This window comes from Lynx rufus, unplaced genomic scaffold, assembly GCF_022079265.1.
Source record: "Lynx rufus isolate CCGP_SWC_20201006 ecotype Redwood Valley unplaced genomic scaffold, mLynRuf1.p SCAF_24, whole genome shotgun sequence".
In the NCBI taxonomy this organism is placed as follows: Eukaryota; Metazoa; Chordata; class Mammalia; order Carnivora; family Felidae; genus Lynx; species Lynx rufus.
This window is the reverse complement of record NW_025814839.1, coordinates 21,687,636-21,715,360: the sequence shown is the minus strand read 5'-3', so window position 1 is coordinate 21,715,360 and position 27,725 is coordinate 21,687,636. Positions and strand designations below refer to the sequence as shown.

Below are 27,725 nucleotides of genomic sequence, written 5' to 3'. Positions count from 1 at the left end.
ATCCTTGTCGGGCCAGTTGGAGACTGCATAGGAATAGCCTCCCCTCGGCCGCCTCCCCTCTCGGGGCTGGTGGGTAGTCAGTCAGCGTGTCACTAGGCAAGGGCCACCTGTCCCCCTGTTCTGTTAGCCCCTCAGTTAGGCTTGACTGTCGTTCAGTCCCTCAGTACGCCACACACACCCTAGCTGTATAGCCAGCGGGGATCCGGCCTCCAACTGGGCCGTTAGCCAGCGAGCGGGGCCCTGTCCCCTCTGGTTGTGCTGTCAGGACGCGGCTCTGTGCCTGTACCATCAGCCAGTCGGTCAGCGAACGGGGACACGGGCCCTACCTTCCCCTGCACCCTCCGGGAAGGAGGGACCGGCCCTTGAGTGACTGTCAGGCGGGCAGTGAGCCCTGCCTGCCGGATGTGGGATGTCAAGAACTTGTGAAGCCACGGGCTTGCCTTTGAAGAGCTTTGAAGTTCACCCCACGTTCTCCTCAGCTGCTGAGCTCAGCTCTCCCCTGTGGCGTTCAGATGAGCTTCCTGTCAGCCGCTCGGCCCAGCACTGGGTTGTGGGGCTGGTGTGGGTGCAGATGGGCCCAGCGGTCTGGGGGGTGGGAGCCTGGCTCTGAGCCAACGCCTCTGCCCAGCGCTATGTCCCCACCCTCCAAGGAGAGGCCTCAGGCCTGGCTCCTGTGTAGAGGGCTCACTGTGTGTGCCCGTCTCTGGTCCCGGCCTAGGCTGGCAGGTGGTCTGGAGCAGGGGGCTCTGGGTCTGCCTCACGGCTTGGTTGCCCCCCTCGCCTGGGGCAACTCCCTTTTGCCTTTGGGAGCCTCGGTTTCCTCATCTGGCTGGCGGAGATGATAACGCCTCTCCCGTGGAAATGCTGCGGGAATGAGACGAGAGGTTTTGGTCTCATTGTACCTCACTGAATTTGCAGAACGCTGGAAGGTGGGGATCATCCATCCCATCTTACAGAAGGGGTAACCGAGGCTCAGGGAGGTGGAGAGACTTGCCACCATCAGCCTCGTTGGGAGGAAACATCCAAGAAGGGTCCCCCGGGAGGGCCTCAGAGGTGCTATAATTTGCATTTTTAATCTCTGCAAATGGATGCTTCTCCCACACCCCCATGTCACGCAGCTGGCAGATGGCGACTCTGGGAGCTGGTCTCTCCTTCCCTCAGCAGTCCTGACTGCCCACAAAAAGGACAGAACCCAGAACTCATGTTTGGGAAGCCCAGGTTCCAGGTTTGGCTTGGTTTCCAACTCGTGTAGCCTTGACCAAGTCTCTAGCCTTCTCTGGGCCTCAGTTTTCCCCTCCCGTAAAATGGGGACAACCAGGCCCTCCTTCCACTGCGAGAAGTTTTGTTGAGTCAGAAGGAACTTGATCGGAGCCAGGAGGGGCTATGGATGTCAACTGATGGGATCCATCTGAGCTGATTTATTTCCTTTCCGTGTGAGGAGCTGGATGGGGGAGCTCCCCCTCACTGTGTGGTCTGCCACTCACTCAGACGCTCACGCGGACACACACAAGCACAAACACGCCCTTTTTCGTAAAACACACTCAGACACACACAATTACACTCACACACGGAGAGGTGCACGCACACAGGCACACCCTGTCTCTTCTTGCCTCACGGCTGAGCACCCGGAGAGGGGGGAGGGCGCCGGGGTCCTCCCCCTCCCCCCCTGGACCCTGCAGCTGGGTTTGGGAGGAGTCGCCCCTGGGCCCGCCCCCCTGGATGAGCCACCGGAGATGTTCCAGGCGGGGCTCACGGGACCTGAGCAGTGACATCCCCACCCCAGAGGTGGCTGTGGCCATTAGCGGGGCGTCTGGCCGGTGTCCTGGCTGTCAGCCGGCCTCTGAATGATTCATGCCGCCTTGAACTTGACTCCGGCGTGACCAGCCGAGCGGGAAGAGCCGCCCCCTCCGGAGAAAAACTGGAAACGCACGCAGTGCCGGCAGCATAACCCCGGGGGTCTGAAATGGAGTATTATTACTGTCCCAGCCTCCTGAAACTCTTGCAGTATCTCTGGGTGAGTGTGGCCGCCCGGACGCGTACTTCTCTTTTTCTCTCCCGCCTCAGACCAAGTTGGTCTTGGGCTCTGTCTGGCCAGCGGTGTCTCTGTTGTCTTAAGAAATGGTGGCTGTTTTCAAGGAGGAGGGAGCGTTGGGGAAAGGGATGGGGGTTTGAAGAGCACTGAGTCCAGAGTCTCGTGATCACTGGTTCCCCAGGGCCGGGCACCAGTGGCCTCCCCTCTGGTCCTCAGGGAAACCAGAAAAACAGGGACAGCACTAGTGAGGTTTTCAGAAAGTGACATTTCTTTGATTTAAAGGACTATTCTTTATTCTGAAATTATATCCCTCTTGCCTTTGTGGGTGAAAACATCCTGTCTTTTATGATGAAAAGAACAGATTTCGGTCTCCTTTCAAGGAACTTTGTAAGCAAGGGTAAAAAGTTAGAATCCTTTCATTGCGTTCTCTCCTCTGTATAACAAAGGGGGAAGAAAAAAACCCACAACTTTTTTTTCTGGTGAAATACCAAAGTCGGGGAACCCTGCGGAAGTGCTTTGTGGGGTACCAAGTGCTTTTTCGGATCTTCTGACGCTGAAACTGACCGGGCTGTGTGTGCCCAGGAACGTTGCTTCCCTCTCTGGGCCTCTGTTTCCTCATCTGTGCAACTAAGGGGTGGGTGGTAGGCGATGGCGGGTTGTGTGACATTCACCAGGGCTCTGTGAACAGAGGGGCTTTGCAGGGAATTGTCATGAGTGGGTCTTGGAGTTTTCCAGAATGCTTGCCACCAGGTTGAAAACGCCCAGGAGGGAAAGACTTCGGAAATATTATTTTTCCCCCTGCTGAATGTTTGCAAATACTTCAGATGCCTTCTCACCCAGGGAATTTTCCGGAGCTCCTAAAAATACAACTTTAGGAAACATTGTTCTTCACCCGTCTCTCCCCCAGCGTCTGTATTCCTCCTCAGGCTCCTGGAGCAGATGAAAAACAGGAGACCCTCCTGGTCCGTATCCTTTGATCACTGATGTTTGAATATTGTCATATTTTTTAATGTTTATGTCTTTTTGAGAGACAGAGAGACAGAGCAGGAGCAGAGGAGGGACAGAGACACACACACACACACACACACACACACACACACACACACACACAGAATCTGAAATAGGCTCCAGGCTCTGAGCTGTCAGCACAGAGCCTGACGTGGGGCTCGAACTTGTGACCTGAGCTGAAGTCGGATGCTTAACCGACTGAGCCACCCAGGTGCCCCTGAATATTGTCATATTTTAAATGTAAGGCGATATTTATTGATTTATTTTTGTCTTTTTAATTATAAAAATAATATATGGAGGTGGTAGAAAACTTTTGAAAAATCCTAAAGGACATAAATGAAGGAAGAAAATAAGTCACCCATAGTCATGTGTATTTTTGAAATCTGTCGTCCACAGTGACCCAATGACCTTGATGTGCCCAAGTGTGTGTCAGGCTCTGGGCTTGCTGTTAGGGAGGCTGTGATATTGTGATTTTTTTTTTTTTCCAGAAAAAAATTTTTTTTTTAATTTTTGAGAGAGAGAGACAGTGAGAGCAGGGGAGGGGCAGAGAGAGAGGGAGGCACAGAATCTGAAGCAGGCTCCAGGCTCTGAGCTGTCAGCGCAGAGCCCGATGCGGGGCTCGAACCCACAAACCCCAAGATCATGACCTGAGCCAAAGTCGGATGCTCAACCGACTGAGCCACCCAGGCGCCCCTGTGATACTGTGATTTAAGTAAGAAATACGTATTTGGCCTTCCTTCCTGTTTCTGGCACAGAGTTCCTAAAACCCTGGAATTTCCTAAGTGATAAGGGGGCAATAAAGGTGTCCTGAGATTATGTTAATGATGTGACTTTTGGACCCCACCTAAGGATGGGGACTGGTTGCCAGTGGAACCAACTATGGGATTAGAGAGTTAGAAATCTCAGTCCCACACCTGACCTCCAGGGAGGGGAGGGGGGCTGGAGGTCACAATAATCCCCAGCGGCCACAGATTTAATCAGCCATGCCTATGTAATGAAGTCTCCATATAAAACCTAAAAGGACAGGGGGTGCTTCTGGGTTGGTGGGCACGTGGAGATTTGTAGACAGGTGTATAGGCTGGCTCAGAGAACACGGGAGCATCGCACCCTTTCCCCAGACCCTGCCGTGTGCACCTCTCCCATCTAGCTGCTCTCCGGTTCCATCCTTTTATAATAAGCTGGTGATCTCGTAAGTAAAATGTTTCCCTGAGAACTGTGAGCCACTCTTGCAAATCAATTGGACGCAAGGAGGAGGTCATGGGAACCCCGGGTCCACAGCCAGTCTGTCAGAAGCCCAGGTGACAACCGAACCGGGACTCGTGATTGGTGTCTGAAGTGGGGTGGGAGGCCATCGTGCAGGACCGAGCCCTTAACCCAACCCGTGGGATCTGATGCTGTCTCCAGGTGGATAGTGTCAGAACTGAGTTGAAATGGTAGGACACCCAGCTGGTGTCAGAGAATTGCTTGGTGGTGTTGGAAAAAAAAAAAAAAATACGTGTTGGAATTGGTGTCAGAATCAGAAACGCAGAGCTGATAGACACAAGCCTGGTGCTCTGTGTGGACTCTGGGCACCTCAGCATACGTTCACTTAACACACGCCGACTGCGGTTTGGAGCTATAGGATCAGATCCTCGGAATGCAGGTGAACAGCATAGACAGGGCCCCTGAACCTTGTGGGGTCACAGGCCCTGCACAAGGAATTGGGACAGACAGCACAGGTGTGTTAGGATGGGGTGGTTCACAGAGCTGTGGGGGACACGGTCTCGTCGGGGGTCGGGGGGTCCAGGAGAGTCTCCCGGGGAAGCTGAACACTAAAGAATATGTAGGAGCTGGCAGGTGGATGCTAGGGTAGGGCAGGGGGAAGGGTGCGCCAGGGAGAAGGAACAGCATGTGCGAAGGGCTGGGGTGGGTGATTGAAAGGCATGCTCGAGACTGGTCCCAGAAACCAGCACAAACTCAGCCTGGCCGGTGGGAGGTGGGGGGGATGTCGAGGAGGATGCTGTCAGCCTCGCAAGGGCAGCTGTGGGGGACAGGTGGACAGAGACACGGCTCCTTCCCTGGCTTTGCCCCCAATTCCCGGTGTGGCCTGGGGCAAGTCTGGTTCTCTGGGCCTCAGTCTCCCCATCGGAACCATAACGAGGTGGTTTAGAGGGTCTTGCCAGGCGTGAATCCCAGAGATCCGGTCTTCACTGCCTCCTGTGGGTGACCAGGTCCTGGAGCATTGAGGCGCCGTGTGTCCTCACTGCTGGCTTTGCGGCTCACCCACGTCTCCCTCCCTCCGCCCCACCAAAGACAGCCTGGCGCACGGATAACAGGATTAGCCCTGTGTCTGGAACGCGAAGCTGGAAACCCTTGCTTGTTGAGCTTCTGAGAAAGCTGGGGGACGTGGAAACCCCTCAGGCTTCGGATCTGGATCGTGTCAGAGCCGCCTGGTGTCGGGCAGGCCAGCTGACCTCACTGGACCTCAGCTTCCTCATCTGCGAAGTGGGGACACGTCACCTTCCTCATTTGCTTGTTGGGACCATCCCTGGGAACCCTCTTAGCTTGAAGGTCTAGAAGTCGCTGCTCAGCAAATGCGAGCTCTTCCTCTCTCCCAGGAACCTACCATCAGATTGAGAGTGACCAGCTGGCCGCTGACTATCGCACGTGTCCCTGGGTGGTGGGGGGTGGGGGAGGGTGCCTCTCCCCATCCCCACCATAGAGGCGAATCCACCTTCCCTCCGCCCATTCATTGTCCCATGACCCTGGTGTTTTATTTTATTTTATATTATATTATTTTATTTTATTTTATTTTATTTTATTTTATTTTATTTTATTTTATTTTATTTTATTTTATTTTATTTTATTTTTTTAACGTTTATTTATTTTTGAGACAGAGAGAGACAGACCACGAATGGGGGAGGGTCAGAGAGAGGGAGACACAGAATCTGAAACAGGCTCCAGGCTCTGAGCTGTCAGCACAGAGCCCGATGCGGGGCTCGAACTCACGGACCGTGAGATCATGACCTGAGCCGAAGTCGGCCGCCCAACCGACTGAGCCACCCAGGCGCCCCGACCCTGGTGTTTTAAAGTTACTTTTTTAATTTTAGAATACTTTTAGATTTATAGAAATGTCGCACACATAGTAGGGGAGTTCCTGAACCCTTCCCCCCATCTCCCCTCATGTTCGCGTCTTGCCATAACCACCATACATTTACCCAAAAGAAGCGATTGGTTCAGTACTATTAACTAAATGATCAATTTTACTCCACCGGTTCCCATCCGGGGGCAGTTTTGACCTTCAGGGGACACTTGGCAATAGCTGATGACCTCCTTTGACTGTCACAACTGAGGGAAGAGGGTTGGTACTGGCATCTGGTGGATACAGGCCAGGGATGCTGAACAGGATGGCCGCCCACCCCCCAAGCTCCCCCCACAGAGAGTGATCTGGCCTGAGACGTCCATTAACCCCGAGGCTGAGAGAAATGTGCCTGATTCAGGTTTCACCCGATTTTCCACCAACATCTTTTTTCTGTTCCAGGACCCAAGCCGGGATCCCACCTTGTATTTTGCCTGTGAGTTTCACCCATAACAGGGGCCCGCTGACTGCAGGCTGGGCGAATGAGTGCTTAGATATCCACATCGTTGTGTGTGTCCACTGATAACGAGAACGTTTGCCCACACCGCTGAAAAACACTCTGTAAACGTGCTGTTTGATGGCTGCTTAGAATTCGCACGTGTCACCAGCCTTGGCCATTTGCCATCTTCCTGGGGCTTTCACCATACGTACAACTTAGTGATGGTTGTTCTCGGCCTTCAATATATTTTTTCAAGTTTTTATTTAAATTCCAGTCGGTTAACATACAGTGTGATATTCGCTTCAGGTGCACGATGTAGTGATTCAGCACCTCCACACGTCACCCGGTGCTCATCCCCAGCGCCCTCCAGCCTTAAATGTGTATTTACCTTTCAGGTTATTTCGAAAGTCAGCTTCTTAGGGGCCAGGCGTCCGCTGCAGCAGGTTTCTGCAAACTTGTCATTTGTTGATGGGATGTCAGTGGCTTCCTGTTGGTGGCTCGGGTCCATCACATAGCTACAGGTCTTTCTGGGGGCGGGGGGAGAAACCGCCGGCCCCCACCATCCCGCCCTGTCACCAGCCCAGCGTCAGCTGGGACGCGGGGGAGGGAAACTGTTTCTGTTTCAAATCATTAGTAACTGTAGCTGATGACTGAGCCGCCATGGCTGTTTTGAGTTACTTAATCTCCTTTGTTGCCGGGATAGCTTAGCCAGACAGTCCCAAGGCTGGTGGCCTTTTTGGGGCACTGACATCAAGCTGGTGTGGCTCGAGGTTGTCGATTGCAACAGTAGTAGCATTGATGGTAGTAATAATTAATAATAATAATTAATAACGGCCAGCACCATTCCTGCTGACCATTTACAACATCCTGGCTTAGTGCCTTTCATGGATGTCTCATCCTATCCTCACCAGAACCCCATGGGTAGATTTCATGATCGCCTTTGTTTTGCATTTAGGGAAATGGGCCCAGAGAGGTTAAGCAGCTCATCTAAGGTTCCCCAGCTGGGAGTTGTCAGAGCCCAGATCTGAGCTTAGGACTCCAGTGTGTCACTTTACTTCACTGAGCCTGTTATTCTGGTTTCCCTGGTGGGGAAACTGAGGCCCATGGGATTGAGGCAGCTTGCCAGCCTACCGGTTTTTATTCACAGCAAGCTTTGCAAGGTGGAAGATGATAGAAGGGTGTTGTACTCGACCAAGCAGGTCGGGAGAGAGAGAGAGAGAGAGAGAGAGAGAGAGCCCTGGCTCAGAATCCCGACTTCACCAAAAAGCAAGTCCCATTACTGCTCCGGGCCTCAGTTTCCCTATCTGTAAGTGGAAGTCGTCGGCCCCACCTAGCCGGGCTCCACTGAGGATTCACTGTGATAAGGGCATTAGTATTCTTGGCGCAGGGCTGGACTCAGAATGGGTGCTCTGTTTCGAGATGTTCTTTTTTGGGGGGATGGGGATGGCTCTGCTATAATGGCAGAGACGCCCTGCACCCCCCACCCCCCAACACACACAGACTTTCCCAGGCTCAGAGAGCCTGGAGGCTGCCTCGTGGCTGGCCACCTTCCTCTAGTCTGTGTCACCCACAGCTAAGGGGCTTATCAGAATGGCACTTCCGGCAGCTTCTCCTGGAAGCTGCCACGTGACATGGAGTCCAAGATCGAGGACGGTCCCCTGTGCTGTTGGTTGTGGGTCCCTCCCCTGCCCCTTCCGGGGTCGGTGGTTCAGTGGCTCGGTCTCTGTGGAATGAGAGAGGGAAACCACTTTGTTTCCCCTTGTGGTTGGTAAGATTCATCTCCCCTCGCTTGACTCCATGACCGGATTTTTTTTTTTTTTTTTTAATTGGGAAAATGTCCAAATGTCCAAGTGTGGTTAAATTGGCTGTTCTTTCCCTCGGGCTTCCTTGCTGCTTGTTTGCTGAGCTACATCCCTCGCTCAGCTTGTCACCACGTCCAGGAGATAAGGGCACGCACGAACCGTGTTTTCCCCCAGGCCCACCACCCACGGGCGGCATCATGATAATCCTTATAACAACCCCACGAGGTCGGTATTGTCGCCGTTTCACATTTGAGAAAACAGAAATTCCAAGAGGTTGAGTACCCACCCGATACTAAAAGGCCCGTAAGGGCGGGGCCGGGCTTTGAACTCGGGAAGCCTGACGTCGAAGCCGATGTGCTTGGTCACTGCACACGGCTTCCCTCGGGCAGGAGGGCTGCCTGTCCCGCTCACTGTTGAGTCCCCAGCCGCTGGCACCGTGTCTGACACCTACTGGTTGGGCACTGGACGAGGGCTGATGGACCACGCAACCGGCCCAGTGTGTCACAGGTGTCGTGGGGACGAGCTGCCCGTGAGCTCCGACGTGGTGCCCGGCGCCCAGCACTAGCCCGTCAACGGTCGCCGCTGCTACTGTTGTTATTTTCATAACCAGCTCCTGCGTCTCAGATCTTGGCGCCCTCCGTGTGTGCTGAGGCCCGGTTTGTCTTCGCAGTGTTTGTGGCCAGAATAGAAGAACTGGCTATTTTTGTGCTGTTTGGCTTGGGCCTGGGGTTTGGGCCACGGGACGCCTTGCGTCACGAGAGATTTGCATCCGACTCGAGCCGTGATCGGGAAGCCAAGTTGCAGAGCTGAGAACGGGGTCTTGGAGCCAGGCTCTCCCGGCTTCCAGCCCCCACGGAGCTGCTTCCTAGTGGAGTGTGGGGCCTTGAGCAAACCCCTTCACCTCGCAGAAAGTCAGCTTTGCCATCCGTAGAGTGGGGATAATGACAGCATCTCCTGGGGGGGGGGGCGTCCTGAGGACTCAGTGAAGTAATGCAAACAAAGCTGGCCCGTAGTAGGTCTTGAATAAGTGCTGATGACTGATGTCAGCACAGATACCTCATGGGCCCTCAGTTCGGTTCAGGTAAACACATGTGCCAGGCCCTGAGCGAAGGGCTTGGGATACATCGGTGAACAATGTGGTCAAAGATCCCTGTCTCAGGGATTAACATTCCAGTGGGTTCAGGCAGTGAACAATGGGCATGATACATGAGAGCATGTATAATGTGTCAGGGGGTGGAGTGTGCTGCGGAAAGAAGGAAGTAAGCAAGTAAGAAGGCTCAGGAGGACTTGGATGGGTGGGACCAGGGGGGCCTACCTAAGAAGGTGACAGTTGGACAGAGACTTTGGAAGAGGGGAGGGAATAGGCCAGGGAAGCTCGGGGGAAGAGGCAGCAGCTGGCGCCAAGGTCCTGTGGTCCGAGTGTGCCCAGGTGCTTTCGTGACTCTGCGAGGAGGCCAGGGTGGCTGCCGAAGAGTGAGTGAGGGGAGCAGAGTTGACAGCAAGGTCGTGGAGGTCACGTGAAGGACTTTCCCTTGTGCTGTGAGGGTGACGGAGCCGTGGAGGGGTGACACCTCGAGTGACACAATCTGACGTGGTTTTGAATGGAGCCCCCCGGTTGCCACACACGGAGCAGACTGAAGCGGGACCAAGGCAGGACGAGGAAGCGCAGTGAGGGACCCCCGCAGGTGTCCAGGGGGGAGGCGGTGGTGGCTCAGACCAGGGGCAGCGGAGGAGGTGGGGAGAAGGGGGCAGGTTCCGGATCTGTTTTGAGTTGAGTGACAGGATTTGCTGGTGGATTGGATGTGGGGTGGGAGGGAAGGAGAAGAGTCCTGAAGACACCGAGGGTTTGGGGCCTGGCCGTTGGAAGGGTAGAGGTGCCATTGACTTTGTTCAGGAAAACCGTAGGTGGGTGTGTTTGCAACTGAGGCAGATCAGGACTCGGCTTTGGACTTGGGGGGTGGAGAGAATGTCTGTCAGACACCCCATGTTGTCACGTGTTCCCCATCCTCTCCCCGGCCTCGCTTTCCCCGTCTGTACAACAGGAACGGTAACTTCTGCCCTGCCCATGTCTAACGGTCGTTGAGATGCTCGGATGGAAATTTTATTTGTTTAAAGTGTATGCATTTATCTTGAGAGAGTGAGAGCAGAGGAGGGTCAGAGAGAGAGGGAGAGAGAGAATCCCAAGCAGGTTCTGTGCTGTCAGCGTGGAGCCCAATTCGGGGCTTGAACTCAAAGATCCATGAGATCATGACCTGAGCTGAAATCAAGAGTCAGGTGCTTAACTGAGCCACCCAGACGCCCCTGAGTGGGAATGTTAAAGGGCCTCCCGGGAGGGTCAAAATACCAAGTCCGCGTGATGAGATTTTTTTGGCCCCTTAGATAATTCCTGGCATTTCTGAGCCCCCACTAGGAGGCCCTCAGAGCCTTTAGACACAAGCAGGCCCTGCTAACTCCCATTGTAGGGTTCACAAGAATCCACCGGGCACATCCATCATGGTGACAGTTCCCGACTCTTCCCTGTTAGGGCCCCTCCTGGCAGGACCACCATCCCATCCCCCCTGTTAGTCTGCAGGATCCTCAACATAAAAGGAAAAGAGAACCTTGTGATGTGCGTGGCTCCCCCGGCTCGTCGGGCCCCTCCCGGGTCCTCGGTGGGCCTCAGCCACACTCCCATGCCTTTGGGAGTTTCGTGCTGACCGGATGAGATGAACGCTGCTCTCGAATGGAGGGCTTGCAGGCTGGCAGCCCTTGCCATCCCAAAGGAACCGTTGCTGAGTTTCAGACATTCCAGGGCTTCAAGCATTTGGAAGGGGCGTGCCAATTCTGTGACGGCCAAAAGGAATGATAAATGCAGGGTAGAAGCTCTGGAGGGGTGGGCCTGTGGGCAAAACACTTCTGGGAGCCAGGAGTCCCAAGCGTGATTGCTGTGTGACGCCAAGGCAATTGCTTGCCCTCTCTGGGCCTCAGTTTCTCTATTGGTATAATGAAGTATTGGATTGGGTTCTCCTTAAGGTTTTTTTGTTTTGTTTTGTTTTGGTTTTGTTTTTTACTGTGCACATTCTCCCAATTCTATGAGTCTAGTAAAGAATGGAGCTTTGCGGGGCGCCTGGGTGGCTCAGTCGGTTGGGCGTCCGACTTCGGCTCAGGTCATGATCTCGCGGTCTGTGAGTTCAAGCCCCGCGTCGGGCTCTGTGCTGACAGCTCAGAGCCTGGAGCCTGTTTCAGATTCTGTGTCTCCCTCTCTCTCTGCCCCTCCCCTGCTCATGCTCTGTCTCTCTCTGTCTCAAAAATAAATAAACGTTAAAAAAAAAAAAAAAGACTGGAGCTTTGGGGTCAGACAGGCCTGAGTTTAAATCCAGCCTTCCCTGCTGTGTGACCTTGAGTGAGGGGCTTCGTGTCTCTGAGCCCCAGTTTTCTCTCTGGGGATGAGAAATCCCCCTTTCTCAATGGGGATTATGTAAGCATCTCATTGCAGAGACCAGCAGGGAGAGCACCTGGCACGCGGTAGTAGGCACTGTATAGGTGGAAACATTCCTTCCGGCGAATATTCTATGAACCACGTAGTATATAGGATGCTAACTGGCTGCCTGACCGGCAGAATGATTTCCAGGTTTAGACGCTAGAGGGCGCTCCTGTTCTAACAAATCACCTAGCTCTGAGGTGGACTTTTAATTTTTATTTTATTTTACTTTACTTTATTTTATTTTATCTTCTTTATTTTATTTTGTTTTATTTTGTTTTTGTTTTGTTTTGTTTTGTTTTATTTTTTTGTTAGTAATCATGGTTTTCTTTTTTCTTTTTTTAATATAATTTATTGTCAAATTGGTTTCCACACCACACCCAGTGCTCATCCCAACAGGTGCCCTCCTCCCTGCCCATCACCCACTTTCCCCTTTCCCCCCCCTCCCCATCAACCCTCAGTTTGTTCCCAGTATTTAAGAGTCTCTTATGGTTTGCCTTCTTCCCTCTCTGTAACTTTTCTTTTCCCCCTGCCACTCCCCCCTGGTCTTCTGTTAAGTTTCTCAGGATCCGCATGTGAGTGAAAACATATGGTATCTGTCTTTCTCTGCCTGACTTATTTCACTTAACATAATACCCTCCAGTTCCATCCACGTTGCTACAAATGGCCAGATTTCATTCTTTCTCATTGCCAAGTAGTATTCCATTGTATATATAAATCCGTTCGTCAGTTATGGACATTTAGGCTCTTTCCTTAAAGCAGCCACATACCTGAGTGTGTGTAACCCTCTCCAGAGAGGCAGGTGCTTGAATTATCCCCATGTTGCGGATTGGGTCGTTGAGGGAAACCTGACTTGTCCAAGGTCACATGGAGAGAAGGCATCAGAACCTGGTTTCTGGGGCAGGGCTTTTTCACCTGGAACCCATGGTCCCTCTTTGCACCCCGAGGTCTCCCGCAGCCTGAGTTCTGGTGCCCAGGAAGGAGGAGTCAGGCCACTCGGATCAGTCTTGGTGGGATAAGCCGGGCCAGCCCCTGGGCCCTGGTCCTTTCAGCCCAGTATCGAGAAGGGGTATAGTGTAGGATGTAAATGATGGAGGGGGGTGGGGTGGGTACATTTTGCTGAATCCTAGGATGCTGGTCCCTGGAGAGAAGCTGTACCTTTTTTGTTTGTTTGTGTGTTTTGGTGGTAAATCTGGCTTCCGGCCATCAGTAATGGACGAGTAAACAACTCATTGCGGGTCAGTGCCTGTCCTGCTGCCCACTTTTGTCACTGGTGGGCAAAGGACTTTTCCAGAGCTGAAAAGGGACTTGGATTTGGGACTTGCAAGCTGAACAAATATAGGGTTTCCATGTTTGAGGCAGAACGGATACGTGGGAGGCAGCCTGGGAACCAGGATACTGGGGTCTGGTCCCACTCTGGGCCCAGCGACTTCGTCTTTGAAAGGCACTCACTGGCTTGTCTCAGGGTCGGCTGGCTGTGCACGTGTACTGAGCGCCTGCTCGGGGCTGGGCCCTGAGCTGGTTCTTAAAGCCTGAGCAGGACCAGCGGGGAATGGACATTCTGGTGGCAGGACCAGCTGGTGCAAAGGCCTGGCGGTTCTGGAAGAGGTGGGAGATGAGAGGGTACCTTTATTTGGAGCCTAAAGGACATAATATCAGTATTTCCTCAAAGGGGAAGTGATGGTATGCGTGAGAAGGTTGTCAAGAAATTTGGTCCCAATTATTCATCTGAGAAAACCCCTTGCTTTCTTTTTAAGGAAACCTGTCTTTATTTTTTATGGAGAAATCCTGAGGTAGGGAGGGAAAAATGTTTGTAGATCTATTCTGTTTAATGTTATATTAATATTTTGTATTAGCCGTGCATTCATAAAACGTAAGCACATTCATGTGGTTAACATAATATCATTTTATAGTCACGATGTAAATGCAATAACACGGTAATAGGAGGTGTTTTTTACCTTCTCTTCTGGGGCCAGGGTATGTCTTCGCCAGGACGGCCAGATTAAATTACCGTAGCCCAAGTGGCCTACACGACAGAAATTCATTTTTTCACGGCTCTGGAGGTTAGGAGTCCAAGATCAAGGTGCTGGTAGGTTTGGTTTCTCCCGAGGCCTTTCTTCTTGGCTTGCCGACGGCTACCTTCTCGCTGTGTCCTCACATGGCCTTGCCTCTCTGCTCATGCACTCTGGCGCCTGTGTGTATCCATATGTCCTCTTCCTATGGGGACACCAGTCAGATGGGATTAGGGCCCACCCTGAGGGCTTCATTTTAACCTAATCACCTCTCGAAAGGCCCTGTGTCCAAATACAGTCACATTCTGAGGTCCCAGGACCAGGGCTTCCGCATTCAAATTTTGGGAAAACACAGTTCAGTCCATAGCAGCCAGGCACCACGCAGAGCGCTTCGTGTGGCTTTATTTTACCCTCGCGACAGTCCTGCGAGGGAGAGGCTGTTACCACCCCCATCTCACAGATGATGAAACTGAGGCTCAGAGACAGGTGAAGTCGCTTGCAGAAGACCACACAGCGGCTCAGCCGTGGAGCTGGGATTCGATCCCATACGGTGTTCCCTCAGAGCCTGCACTGTGTTAGTTCACGTTTTTAGGTTGACTTTAATCCCGAGGATGCCTCTTTTAATCTTTCACAATTCTGTTGAATTTACCGGACGTTTCCTGATTGCCAGTCTGTACTCTGCCCTGTCCTTGTTTAGGTGCAGTTGGAGGAGACCCAGACGGGGAGGGAAGGCCCCCCCCCCCCCCCCCGGACCCTGGTCCTGTCCCAGCTTGTTGGCCTGTTGGCCACCTTCCCAGGGGGGCGTGCCGGGGGCCGCCCGCTCCCTGCTCTGCCCCTGACTGCCCGTGTTTGCCGAGAGCAGCCTGGGCCCATGAAAGCAGCCTTTGTCCTCCTGGAGGGATGACCTAAGTCCCGTCTGGGGAACAAAGCGTCGACCTGCCACGTGAGTTCAGGTCAGCCCCAGTAGCCTGCAGAGTCTCTCAGGCTGCCTGGGGAGGAGGGGGGCAGCCTTGGTCACAGGGCGGCTGATTAGGTAGGCTTAGGAAAGCCGCAGAGCCCTCCGGTGTCCTGAGTGCCTAAGCCAGGGGCTGCTGTGTGCACAGAACTTTACAGCTTCTAAAGCCCCCCGCTCTCTGGTTTAGTGCATCCTTTCAGATGGTGCAAGGTCTACAGGTCAGGGACTCAGATAGGCAAGTACCAGGTGTTTTGGGGAACCACTTCCAAAACACGGGGGTATAAACCAGCCACTATTTAATATGCTCATAGTATTTGGTAGGTCAGGCAAATCGGACAGGGCTCGGTGGGGACAGCCGCTCTGTGATCGTTGGGGGTCAGCTGGGAGCCCTGAATGGCTGTGGGCTGGAATCATCCGGAGGCTTCTTCTCCCCTCCCTGCCCGGTGCCTGCGATGAGCTGGGAGCCGGGCTTCTGTGGGACTGTTGACCGGGCACCTAAATGCGGCCACTGCAGCCTGGGCTTCCCCAGCCACAAGCCCACGAGGCAGATGTCATCCTTTATGATGGACACAGCCCCCGGGAGTCACTTCCACCGCTCCCTGTGGATTGAAGCAGTCTCAAGCCTCCTTCCCCCTGGATGCGAGTGGAGGGGACACGGACCCACCTTCCAGTGGGAGAAGTGCCAATTTGCAGTCATGTTGCAAAGCCACCCTGGCTAGAAGTAAAAGAAAACGTGACTAGGTATCATTTATTGAGCACTTACTGTGTACCACGGCTTCATGCGGATTAAACCTATAGCATCCTCCCCACAGCCCCCAGGAGGGGGTGGATTCAAAGCCTGCTGTTTTCCTGGCACATTTGGCCCGAGAGGGTGGGGGAACCGAGGGAAATCAACATCAGTGTTGAACTTGCCACAGTCGGAAGTTGTGGGCTGACTTTTCCCCCCTTCCTTTTCCAAACTTAGAATATCCCTCAAGTTCTTGAAAATTCTCACTTAAGTGTCTGATTCATCTCGTCCCCACTCACCCATCCTTGCCTCTGGCGCTCAGTTTCTCTCTCCGGGTGCTGAGTGCCCCGCCCCCACCGCCGCACCCCTAACCCCTTCTCCACTCTGTAGCCCTGCGGGGAGGGCGCACAGCACACCCCCGCCCCCCCTCCCCAGCTGGCTGCCTCTCTCAGAGCTTCTGAGGAACCATCGAGTGGGGCCCTGTGGTCCTGATGGAGGAACCAAGCTGTTACTCACCCCTGTGCGAGTGCCACGTTCTCTGTTCCTCCAGGGCCGGCCTTGGGGCTCATTTATCTGCCTTCCAGGGTCTGACATTCGATAGGTGCCCAGTATTTGTTTGGTGAACTGAACCCATCAGTGGTGAAGGGGGGAAGGATGGCTGGCTGGTCAAGGGCAGAGGTTCTCTCTTATCTGTGTCCCCGGCACACAGAGGGCACTCAGTAAGTGCTCATTGTACCAGACGAATGAAGCTGTGAAGGGGTGGATGGGCCTGAGAGCGGTGACTGTGCCAGGTATTCGTGCCCTTGTCACACCGCACAGTGCTTGACGCCCGTTCACTCTGTTCATGAACATTAAGCAGAATTGAATGAGTGAAGGAAAAGCGAAACTTCTTGAGAGTAGGGACGCGTCTTGATTATTTGTTTCCCCAGTTCTTAGAACAGGGCCTGGCATACAGTGGGTGCTCAATAATTGCATGCTGAACTGAATACATGAATGAATGAGCGAATGAGTGAATAAACGAAACTTTGGGAGGTGGTAGGGCCCGTGTCTTGTTCATGTCTTTCCTCAGGTCCTAATACAGGGCCAGGCAGACAGCAGGTGCTTATTAGCACATGCTCCCTGTGTTGCCCTGACCTTTGTAGGGGTGTCTGTCCCTGAGGATTGAGAGGGGAAGGCTGGCTGGGTGGACCTTGCCTGTCTTGATTTGCCCCCTGCCCCGCCCACCAGGCCCCACTGCAGACTTTTCCTGTTGTTCCAGTGTGCACAGGTGGACAGGAAGTCCCCGAAGGCCTGCCCGGGAGCTGCTTCCCCTATTTTCTTCATGCCAGGCTGGCCTTGAGTGGGACCAAGGCACCAGTCCGAGCCCCAGCGCCGTCGTCTGGCTGTGGAACAGTCTCCCACCCCCCACCCCCCTGCCCCCCCAGGAGTTTTCTTCCTGACCATGTTAGCGATTCTATTTTAGAGCTGGCTGGCCAGCTTACGCCCGGCAGGGCAAGCCTGGGAGAAGGTTCTGCACAGAAGCCAGCCCCTAAAATCACCTTGTTCTGATGCCGGCCGGGCAAGTTAACCCCCCAACAGCTGAGCCTCCGGCACAGAACAGAGTCAAGGCTTTGGGGGTCTGAGAGAGCAGGATTCACATCTACCTCTGTGACTTTAAGTAAATGGGTGTAGTAAACCTTTTATTTTATTTGTTTCAGGATCCTGTTTCCCAATCCAGGGCTATGCATGTCTGTTGCTTTTTTCAACTCCTTGTGCTGAGGCCACGCACTCCCAGAGATATGGTTTCAGTGGATTCCCAGCAACTGTGTTTAAAGAACTGTCTGCCCCAGTTGAGATCGAGAGACAGTGTCTCAGGCTGTGTCCTCGAGAAACAGAGCCTGAGACAGGGATTCACGCGTACGGGATTTAGCGATGGAGAGGTCGAGTCTGGGAGGAGTCTGGGAGGGTAAACAGCACCACCAGATAAGACCCGCCTTGAAGCAGGCGGGCAGCTCTTCCTTTATCAGCCAAGGTCCCCAGAACCTGGGGGACGGGTGCCTCAGCCAGTCCAGGAGACTTGGGTGAGTGGCACGGACAGCATTTTACGACAGCCAGCCAGATTTGAGGGTTACTGACTCGATTCAGCAGGACACTGGGTGTAAATTGGCTGGCATAGGGTAGTCAAAGCTTAATCAACAGCAGCTTGGTAAACACGAAAATCTGTTAAGGAAATGAAGGTGGATAAATCAGAGCTGATGATGTTTATTCTTCAAAAGCCCACAAGGAGCCAGGTTCAAAGAGTGGGTGCAGAGGTGAGGCCCCCACATCCTCTGCCTCCGAGGAGGGTGGACACACTCATAAATATATATTTATTTTTGAGAGAAGAGAGAGAGACGGAGCACAAGTGGGGGAGGAACAGAGAGAGAGGAAGACACAGAATCTGAAACCAGCTCCAGGCTCCGAGCTGTCAGCACAGAGCCTGACGCGGGGCTCAAACCCACAAACTGTGAGATCATGACCTGAGCCGAAGCTGGACGCTTAACCGACTGAGCCACCCAGGTGCCCCTGGACACACTCATAAATGGATACATGTGCGGTCGTGCCGTACCTTGAATGTCTCCACTCACTGAGGCGAGATTCGGTAGAAGGAGGAAAGTTTTAACACAAGCGTCCAAACATCAAAGAACAAGTTTTTGTTTTTTTTTTTAATTGGAAAAGCGATCCATACGCACACACGGTAAACATTTCCAAGAGAGCAAAATTGTATTCTAAGGAAAAATCGGGCTCCCTGCCACCACTTCCAACCTGCAGCCCCTTCCCAAAACCTGGTGACCATTTCCATACGTCTCCTTTTAGAAATGTTCTCTGCACACGAAAGACTGTGTCTGTGCATGTACCTGTATCCTCCTGTATACACACACACGCGCACACACACACACACACACACGCACACATTTTAAAATAAATCAGACCTTGCTGTGCTATATGCAGCGTCCTAGGCCTTGATTTTTCTTCTTCTCGTAGACCTGACGTCTTTCCCTATGAGGACAATAGGTCTACTCTATCTGATGGCTTTATGTTTTTTCCTTGCACTGTAGTTTATTGATCTGGTCTCCTCTGGGTGGACACGCAGGTCGTTTCCAATTCTACCTACCATAAACCGAGGCTGCGGTGAACACGCTTGTGTAGACCTCTTTGTGCCCTTGACGTGTTGTGTCTGCGGGAGAAGTGCCTAACCGTGGACTTGCTGGGTCGTCTGGAGGTTGAATAGAGGTCTTCCAGGTGGGCCGGGAGAGAGGGGGATGGGGAGGTGTTCAGGCAGAAAGAACGTGTGTGTGGATACAGGAGCTGGAAGCTGAGAACAGGGCGGCCTCTGCCCTCGAGCACAAGTGTGGTCTGAGCCCCCATGCCTGGGGCTCTGGCCTGATGCTCTAATGCCCCATCATGGGCCAGGGTTTTACGTCAGCTCTAGGGATCCAGGGCGTACAGGTGACCGGTTATGAGGGTTCCGGCCCAGTGGCCTCTTAAGACCCGCTCGTGGGCGTCAGGGTTCGCCTCTGGGCACCGTGAACTCTGGAGCCCTCCGCTCCAATGCTGTCTCAATTGAGAGATCTCAGCGTTTCTCTTTAAGTCTCCAGGGCCCTGGCCTCCCCGGGCGCATGGGTAGTTTGGTGAGAAGCCCACTGTGGCAGGTTCTCTTGGAATTCCTCTGCTCCCAGTTCCTGGTTCAGCCTGGCTCCCCACCTAAAACGTTCCCAGGCCTGTAGCCCCCAGCTGGGCACCCGGGTGGCTCTGGGACTAAGTCAGCTAATGGCTAACCCCTGTTTCTTCTCTCCCTATCCTTGTTCCCCACGTGTGCTCTGGGAGTTGAGATCTCTCTCAGATGTCTGCTGGAGTCTCTCGGTCTCTTAGAGCATGAACATTCCTTTGGGAAAATCTCACACCTAGAGAACCTTTCCAAGGCCCCTGTGGGACAGACAGTCAGAGGCTGGCTCCCTCTTCCTCTATAAGGCAAAAGAGGTTACTAGTTACTGAGTGCTTGCTGTATCCAGGCGCCACACAAGGCCTTTCCTGTCGTCTCATTGGGTTCGCGTAGTACTCCCAACCCAACAGTATTGTCACTGCCATTTTATCACAGGCTCAGAGAGGTGCGGTGACTTGCCCAGGGTCACACAGCCATCGAATGAGGGATGTACATTGGTCCCACAGTTAGGTCCTTTCTCCTCTACCATGTTGCTCCCTGCTGTTTCTTGCTGGAAAATCCTTGCTGGGAATGCTCTTTCGCTGGATGTCTGTCCCATTGGGCCATAGGCCCCACCAGGGAAGGCGTCTTCATCTGCCTCATCCACCTGGCTGTGTCCCCAGAGTCCAGCTACAGGGCCTGGCACATGGTAGGCACTTAGTGAATATCTGTTGAATGACTAAGCGAACTCAGAAAGGTTAAGGCCTTGGTCTGTGTGCTGACAAACAAAACTTTCATCCACTTGTAGTAGTATTTATGGCTTGGTCCCTAAGTTCAGAGTGAGACTTGCCTTTTTAAAAACGAAAGCCCTCTCTCTGCCTCTGCACACCAGTTTGCCTCGTAGGAAGCTGGCGTTTTGCAATTTGTCCTCTGGGAGCCAAGCGAGGATTGTCTCTTCTGTAGAATGTCACCAGAGAAAGGAATCTGAACATTTCCTTTAGAAATTTCTGCGTAAGACGTGAAAGCGCGCGGGAGACGCGTACTTGAAGGTTTCGGTTGCCATGGCTACCGGGCAATACAGCGGAGTGCGTCCTCACTCACAGTCTCCGCCAGACCTTCAACCGCTGTGTCTCCGTTACAGGATTTTGGCTTTGAAGTGCGTTTTCTGCAGCGAGGGGCTGGGAGGGATTCCTGCTGCTGAGTCTCTGCCGGCTGAGTTGCTTTCGCCAGCAAGTATTGGTGTCCTGTGCCTGTGTCCATCAGGCTCCGTCTTCTGTGCACCAGACGCTGGTCTTGGCACTGAGCTTTAGTGTGGAATAAGAAAAGCACAGCCCCTGCCCCAGCAGAGTGCGTGTTCTAGTGGGAGAGACAGCTAGGGCATACGGACAGTTTATACCGATAAATGCATGGAGACAATACAACAGAATAGTGTGGCAGAGATTGGAAGGAGATGTGGCCGCAAAGCGCTCTAAGAGGGCATGGCATTTGAGCAGAGATCTGAAAGAAGGAGGCTTCGTGCGGATATCTGGGGGAGGGGTGTTTCAGGCAGGGGAAACAGCACATGCAAAGGCCCTGAGGTGGCAGCCAGCTTGGAGGGGTTGAGGCCAACAGGAATGCCGACACGGCCAGCCTACTAACGAGCAAGTGAGGGGAACGGGTGGGGGTCTTGAGGGCCAGGGCAGAGCTTTTGGAGTTTATTCTGGTCGTAGTGGGGAGCTGAGGGAGCACTCTCAGTGGGGGTTAACATGATGGCATAGAAAATTAGAAAACTCATCCAGGCTATTGTGTATAGGCAGGTGCCCTAGAGGGGCAGGAGGAAGAGTGGAGAGGCCAGAGGTGATGGGGGCTTGGCTCTGGTGCTGAGGCAGGATGGGGGAGTAGGGAGGAAGCGATCTAATTCAGGCTGTAGTTTTGAGGAGGGGTTAGTGAGGAGAGATGAGAAACTAAGGAAGGTTCCAGGCTTCTGGCTGGGACAGTGGGGTGGGTGGTGGCACTATTTGCTGTGACCAGAGAGAGGAGAGAGCTGACTTCAGTCTGGGGATCAATGATGCCATTAGATTTTGGAACAGAGAGGGGGTTGGGATTGAAGGAGGTTTCATCTGGCTTTTTAAAAAGATGGGTGATGTTGAAGCTTTCCCGGAGGGGCTGGCCCGGCAGGAGGGGAAACACGGGGGCTGCAGGGGATGAGAGACAGTTGGATGCCGGGCTGATCTCCTGGAGTTGGTGGGAGGAGGTGTCTTAGGGCACAAGAGGAGGGCACAAGCTGGCCCGGGCTGCAAGGAGGCCCCTTCTTTCGTGGCAGTGGAAGGGGAGGTATGCTGGCCTCCTGGATGCAGGGGGCAAGAGAGGCTGGGGTCTTTCTCCTTCGACTGCTTGGATTTTTTTGCAACGAAGGGAGAGGTGAGCTCACTGGCTGAGTGTGCAGGGGGAAAGGAAGGGAGACTTGGAGATGAGCAGAAGGAGTGAATTGACTAAGGTTGGAAGCGGGCAGGTGCCTGGGTTCAAATCCAGCCCTCCAACCACTGGCAAGTTACTAAGTGCCAGCATTCATGCAGTGCTCTCTACGCGCTGAGCAATGCCCAGGCAGCCCTCCAAAGCATTTACTATTATCATCCCCGTTTACAGACCAGGAGACTGAGACTCAGAGAGGTACAACTCCTTGCCCAGGGTCACACAGCTTATCGGTGGACAGGCCAGATTTTGAGCCCAGGCACTGTGGAATGTGCTTTCCAGGCTGGAAACCAAATCTGAGGTCCACATGTCTCCTCTTTCAAGAGGAGACAGGACCTCGGGGAGGTTTTGGTGGACACCGCGTGGCCCACGGTAGGCGCGTGAGTGATGGCCACACCACCTCCGCTGACCTGTTTCTGTTCACTTGGTTTTCCACCAAGTGACCCTTGCTGCTGGCATCTCATCACTGCACACATTTTCAGTTGCTCAGAGAGGGCCTTCCTCTGAAGGATCTCATTCAGTCCGTTTTGAAATGAGAGACTTGGCAGGGGGGACGGAAGGTGGCTACGGTGGTTATCATCACAAGTTGAAAATAACTTGTTTGGGTAAGAACGGGGTGGCACGGGGATCTTCCCCGACACCCTGGCCCCCGCCCCCTCTCCCCATTCATTTCTGCTTCTGACAGAGACCTCGTCAGCCCCTGCCTCGCCCCTAGCAGGACCCCACTGGGGAGGCAAGGTGACAACTGCCTTGTGATACGCAAACCGTCAACTCAGACCCTCTTGACAAAGGACTGGATTCATCAGAACGAATAGGACTTTTCATGGTGGGATGAAGGATGGGGCTGGTTTAACTACCCTGTTTGATTGATTGATTGATTGACTTGTTTGCTTCAAGTTTTTATTTAAGTTCCGCTCAGTTAACATACAGTGTAATATTACTGTAAGTTTCAGGAGTAGAACCGTCCTGTTTAAACAGAGGGTGGGGGCGATTCCGCCCACAGCTCTGAGCTTTCTGGAGGGGCCCAGCGCTGGCACATGTGGACCCTCAGGGTGGTTCTGTGGAGTAAATGAGTGGGTTGGACCAGAAGGGCTCCTACGGATTGTCAGTGGCAGCCCCAGAGATAGGAGAGCAGAGGACTCCCCGAGGCCACATGGCAGTCCCGGCCTCCCACCTTCAGCCCAGAGGCGGGGAGTGACGGGTGAGCACGAGCAGGACGCAGCTCAGCGGTGCACCAAGAAGGGGGACCTGGGTCATCTCAGTGATGGCTGATGAATGCAGTCCCCTCCACCTTCCCCCAGTGGCCTCTCCAGGCGTCCTTCCCTTACTGGAAGGACACAGGGGTTGGTTTAAAGCTCAGGGCGGCGTTGTTAGAAAATACGTCCTGTGGGGGCGCCTGGGTGGCTCAGTCGGTTGGGTGTCTGACTCTTGGTTTCTGCTCCGGTGTGGTCTCTTAGTTCATGGGTTCGAGCCCCCGTGTTGGGCTCTGTGCGGGCAGAGCAGAACCTGTTTGGGATTCTCTCTCTCTCCCTCTCTCTGCCCCTCCCCTGCTCTCTCTCTCTCTCTCTCTCTCTCTCTCTCTCAAAAAATAAATAAACATTGAGGCTCCTTGCTGGCTCTGTCGGTTAAGCGTCCCGCTTCGACTCAGGCTGTGATCTCGCAGTTTCTGGGTTCGAGCCCCGCATCGGGTTCTGTGCTGATTCTTTGTCTCCCTCTCTCTCTGCCCCGCTTGTGTTCTCTCTCTCTCTCTCTCAAAAAGAAATAAACATTAAAAAAAATTTTTTTAAACATAAAAAGACTTTAGAAAATATGTCATGTGTTTTGAGACAGTTGTGAAAATGGACACTCTAAAAAGATGCCTTGATCAGGGATGTGTCCTGCATTCGAAATACGACTTTGTGTTTCAATGACCCCAGTCTTGTAGCCTGGGTGGGTCTGGGAATACTGGGCTTCCAGCCCTCCCTTCTTTCCCTTCCCACCTCCTTCACATCCTTGCTGAGCCCTGACCCCGTAACTGGCCCTTTGCTGGTTCCACTCATTCATTCCACAGCTACTTGTGGAGGGTCTTAGGGGCTGGGAATCCTGCGGTAAACGGGACAGCCGTGAGTGCGCCATATCTCGTGTGGGGTTGTTGAGACTTTGATTAAAGGCTCACTCCAGAACATGTATACGAAAGGACATCAGCCTGCAAACCAGACAGACCCAGGTTCCAGGCCCAACTTTGCCGCTTCCTAGCTAAATGACCACGGGTACCACACTGAACGCCTCTGAGCCTCAGTGTCCCCGTCTGTAACAGAGGCACTGTCAGCTCAGAGTGTGGTTTTGGAGATTCTGGGGAGAAACGGTACGTGTGGGTTTTACAAAAGATGGGGGCTCCATGTGGTTCAGTCTCTGCACTGAATCACATTCCAGCATCCAGGAGTAAAACATTAAGACTGAAATACTGTCATGTTTGTGTGTGTCTGTAAAAGAACATTAAAGCACATGTAAATAATAAGCCCCAGTAATGCTGATGAGTTGTGGATCTCCCCTGACCCATCCCTGCACGTCCGGTCTATACATATGTGTTTCCTCTCCTTTCCGGGGTCTGTCTCTTCCCTGACCCTTTATGGTTTAGCTTGACTACAGTCTGGTTAGCCTTTAGGTGTGCTTTCTCTGGCCGGGACAGAAATTTCCTCTGAAGGTGCTGTCCCTGGGGGAGGAAGGTCCAGTTTGCTGCCAGACCCGCTGGTGGCGATCCAGCCGTCCCCGGGATCAGAAGGGGAACTCAGAGAAGCACACCAGACTTGTTCCCTGCCTGCTGCAGATGGCATTCGGAGAACGAAAGCTGTTGTTCCCGTCGTTCTGTCTGTGCATAGTCTGATCAGACGGGAAGCGCCCTGGTGAGTGAGCCCAGCACCCGCACACCTGCTCCCTCACCTGAGAGTCCCAGGAAGAACTTGTGGGGTGCTTGGCACAGCCACATGGGTCCTTCAGGCCGGAGTGGTGGGTGAGGCTGCCTGTCCACAGGCCACCTCCCAAGAGCTGCCTCTGGGGCCCTGGTGACCGAATTCAGAACGTGCAGCGGCTTCGTTTCGCTTGTCCTCAGCCACTTTATGGAGCTGGCACGGCTGGTCTTAGCTTTCACCCAAATCACATGAGGTCTCTTGGAGCCTCTGGCTTCCCAGGCTTCCCTCCCCACCTGCTTCTCTGCTGGTCCCACTTGGCCAAAACTTACCCACCCCTGGTCCCTCACCCTCAGAGTTGTGCTCATTCTAAGAGCCACCACCGTTATATTTTTTGAATAGCTTTATTGAGCGACAGTTGATACACGACACATATTTAAAGTGTGCAGTTCGATGAGTTTTGGCAGGTGTATTCCTGAGGAACCACCACCCCAATTAATATCACAAACATATTCATCACGCCCAAGAGCTTCTTCCTGCCCCTCTCCCCCCCTTCCCCCCTCCCTGCCCCCCAGCACCCACTGATCTGCCCTCTGTCATATAGATTAGTTTGCGTTTGCTAGGATGTTATACCAATGGAATCATATACCGGGTGCTCCCCTTCATCTGGGTGTCTTTCACGTCACATAATTATTTTGAGATTCATCCCTGTTGTGGATGTTAGTGGCTCATCCCTTCTCATTGCTGACGACTGTTCCGCTGCGTGGATGTCCCCATCTGGATATCCATTCACCTGTTGGTAGATGTTTGGGTGGATTCCAGTGTTCTTATGAACAGAGCTATTGTGAACCTGGGGCGCCTGGGTGGCCCAGTAGGTTGAGCATCTGCTCTTGATTTCAGCTCAGGTCATGATCTCACAGTTCGTGAGGTCGAGCCCTGCGTCGGGCTCTGGGCCGACAGTGCAGACCCTGCTTGAGATCCCCTCTCCTTCTCTCTCTGCTCCTCTCTAGCTTTTGTGTGCACACACTCTCTCTCAAAATAAATAAACTTAAAAAGAAAAGGTGTCTGGTTTAAAAAAAAAAAAAAGCTACTGTGAACCTTCGTGCTCAAATCTCAGTGTGGATGCACTCTCATTTCTCTTGGGTAAATACCTAGGCCTGGAATGGCTGGGTCCCATGGCATGTGTATGTCACAATCTTTAAGAAACTGCCCACTGTTTCTGGCACAAAAACAGACACTCAGATCAATGGAGCAGAATAGAGAACCCAGAAATGGACCCACAAACATATGGCCAACTAATCTTTGACAAAGCAGGAAAGAATATCCTATGGAATAAAGACAGTCTCTTCAGCAAGTGGTTCTGGGAAAACTGGACAGCGACATGCAGAAGAATGAACCTGGACCACTTTCTTACACCATACACAAAAATAAACTCAAAATGGATGGAAGACCTCAATGCAAGACAGGAAGCCATCAAAATCCTCGAGGAGAAAGCAGGCAAAAACCTCTTTGCTCTCGGCCGCAGCAACTTCTTACTCAACATGTCTCCGGAGGCAAGGGAAACAAAAGCAAAAATGAACTACTGGGACCTCATCAAAATAAAAAGCTTCTGCAGAGCGAAGGAAACAGTCTGCAAAATGAAAAGGCAACTGACGGAATGGGAGAAGATATTTGCAAATGACATATCAGATAAAGGGTTAGTATCCAAAATGTATAGAGAACTTACCAAACTCAACAGCCAAAAAACAAATAATCCAGTGAAGAAATGGGCAAAAGACATGAATAGACACTTCACCAAAGAAGGCATCCAGATGGCAAACTGACACATGAAAAAATGCTCAACTTCACTCATCATCAGGGAAATACAAATTCAAAACCACAATGAGATACCACCTTACGCCTGTCAGAATGGCTAATGTTAACAACTCAGGCATGATGCGGAGAAAGAGGATCTCTTGTGCATTGTTGGTGGGAATGCAAGCTGGTGCAGCCACTCTGGAAAACGGTATGAAGGTTCCTCAAAAAAGTAAAAATAGAGCTACCTTACTACCCCGCAATTTCACTACTAGGCATTTATCCAAGGGATACAGGTTATGCTGTTTCGAAGGGACACATGCACCCCCATGTTTATAGCGGCACTATCAACAATAGCCCAAGTATGGGAAGAGCCCAAATGTCCATCAATGGATGAATGGATAAAGAAGATGTGGTATATATGTATACAACGGAGTATTACTCAGCAATGAAAAAGAATGAAATCTTGCCATTTGCAACTACATGGATGGAACTGGAGGGTATTATGCTACGTGAAATTAGTCAGAGAAAGACAAATATCATATGACTTCACTCATATGTGGAATGTAAGATACAAAACAGATGAACATAAGGGAAGGGAAGCAAAACTAATATAAAAACAGGGAGGGGGACAAAACATAAGAGACTCTTAAATATAGAGAACAAACAGAGGGTTGCTGGAGGGGTTGTGGGAGGGGGGGACGGGCTAAAGGAGGTAAGGGACATCGAGGAATCTACCCCTGAAATCATTGTTGCACTATATGCTAACTAACTTGGATGTAAATTAAAAAAAAAAAAAAAAAAGCACTTCTAGGGAAGAGAAAAAAAAAAAAGAAAACTGTCCACTGTTTTCCAAAGTGGTCACACCATTTTGCTTCACACCCCCTGAGAGTTTCGGTCGCTCCCCATCCTCACCAGCAGTTGGTATGTCACCGTCACTTGATGGGCAAGGATGCTGAAAGTAACAAACAGCCCCATAAAGATGGGTCAAACAATGTGGATCACTTGACATAATTCACATAGTGGTTGGGGGGATGTAGTGCAAGGTTCAGCAAATTATAGCCTGTGAGCTAAGAATGACTTTTGCATTTTTAAAAGGTTGTTAAAAAACAACTGTAAGAAACGTTTCCCCCCTGCCCCTGCCCCTGCCCCAGGCCTTTCATGGGAGGCCCAGGGTGGAGGACAGTGTGGCATCGTGGCCACACAGGGTCCTTGCTGTGTGATCGTGGCCAAGTAGCTTGGCTTCTCTGAGCCTTACTTTCCTTATCTATAAAATGTGTACAAGATGGTCCCCCCCCCACCCCCCTGCTTACAAGGCAATGCTGAGGAGTCCATAAATTATCTGATTCAAAGGGCCCTGCCTGGGCTTGCTGTGTGGTTG

General features: G+C 52.5%; 1 protein-coding gene across 2 annotated transcripts in view; it reads left to right on the top strand.

Annotated features, from left to right (window-relative positions):
• Positions 1-27,725, top strand: part of KIAA1671 (KIAA1671 ortholog) — a 142,571-nt gene that overhangs the window by 36,637 nt on the left and 78,209 nt on the right. The window contains exon 1 of one of the 2 annotated variants that reach the window (XM_047088397.1): positions 1,716-2,014. The exons of the other annotated variant lie outside the window; for it this stretch is intronic. Coding sequence (XP_046944353.1) covers positions 1,964-2,014 — 51 coding nt within the window. The 5' untranslated portion in view covers positions 1,716-1,963. Of the gene's footprint in view, positions 1-1,715; positions 2,015-27,725 lie in introns of those variants that run through there. 2 annotated transcript variants of the gene reach the window in all.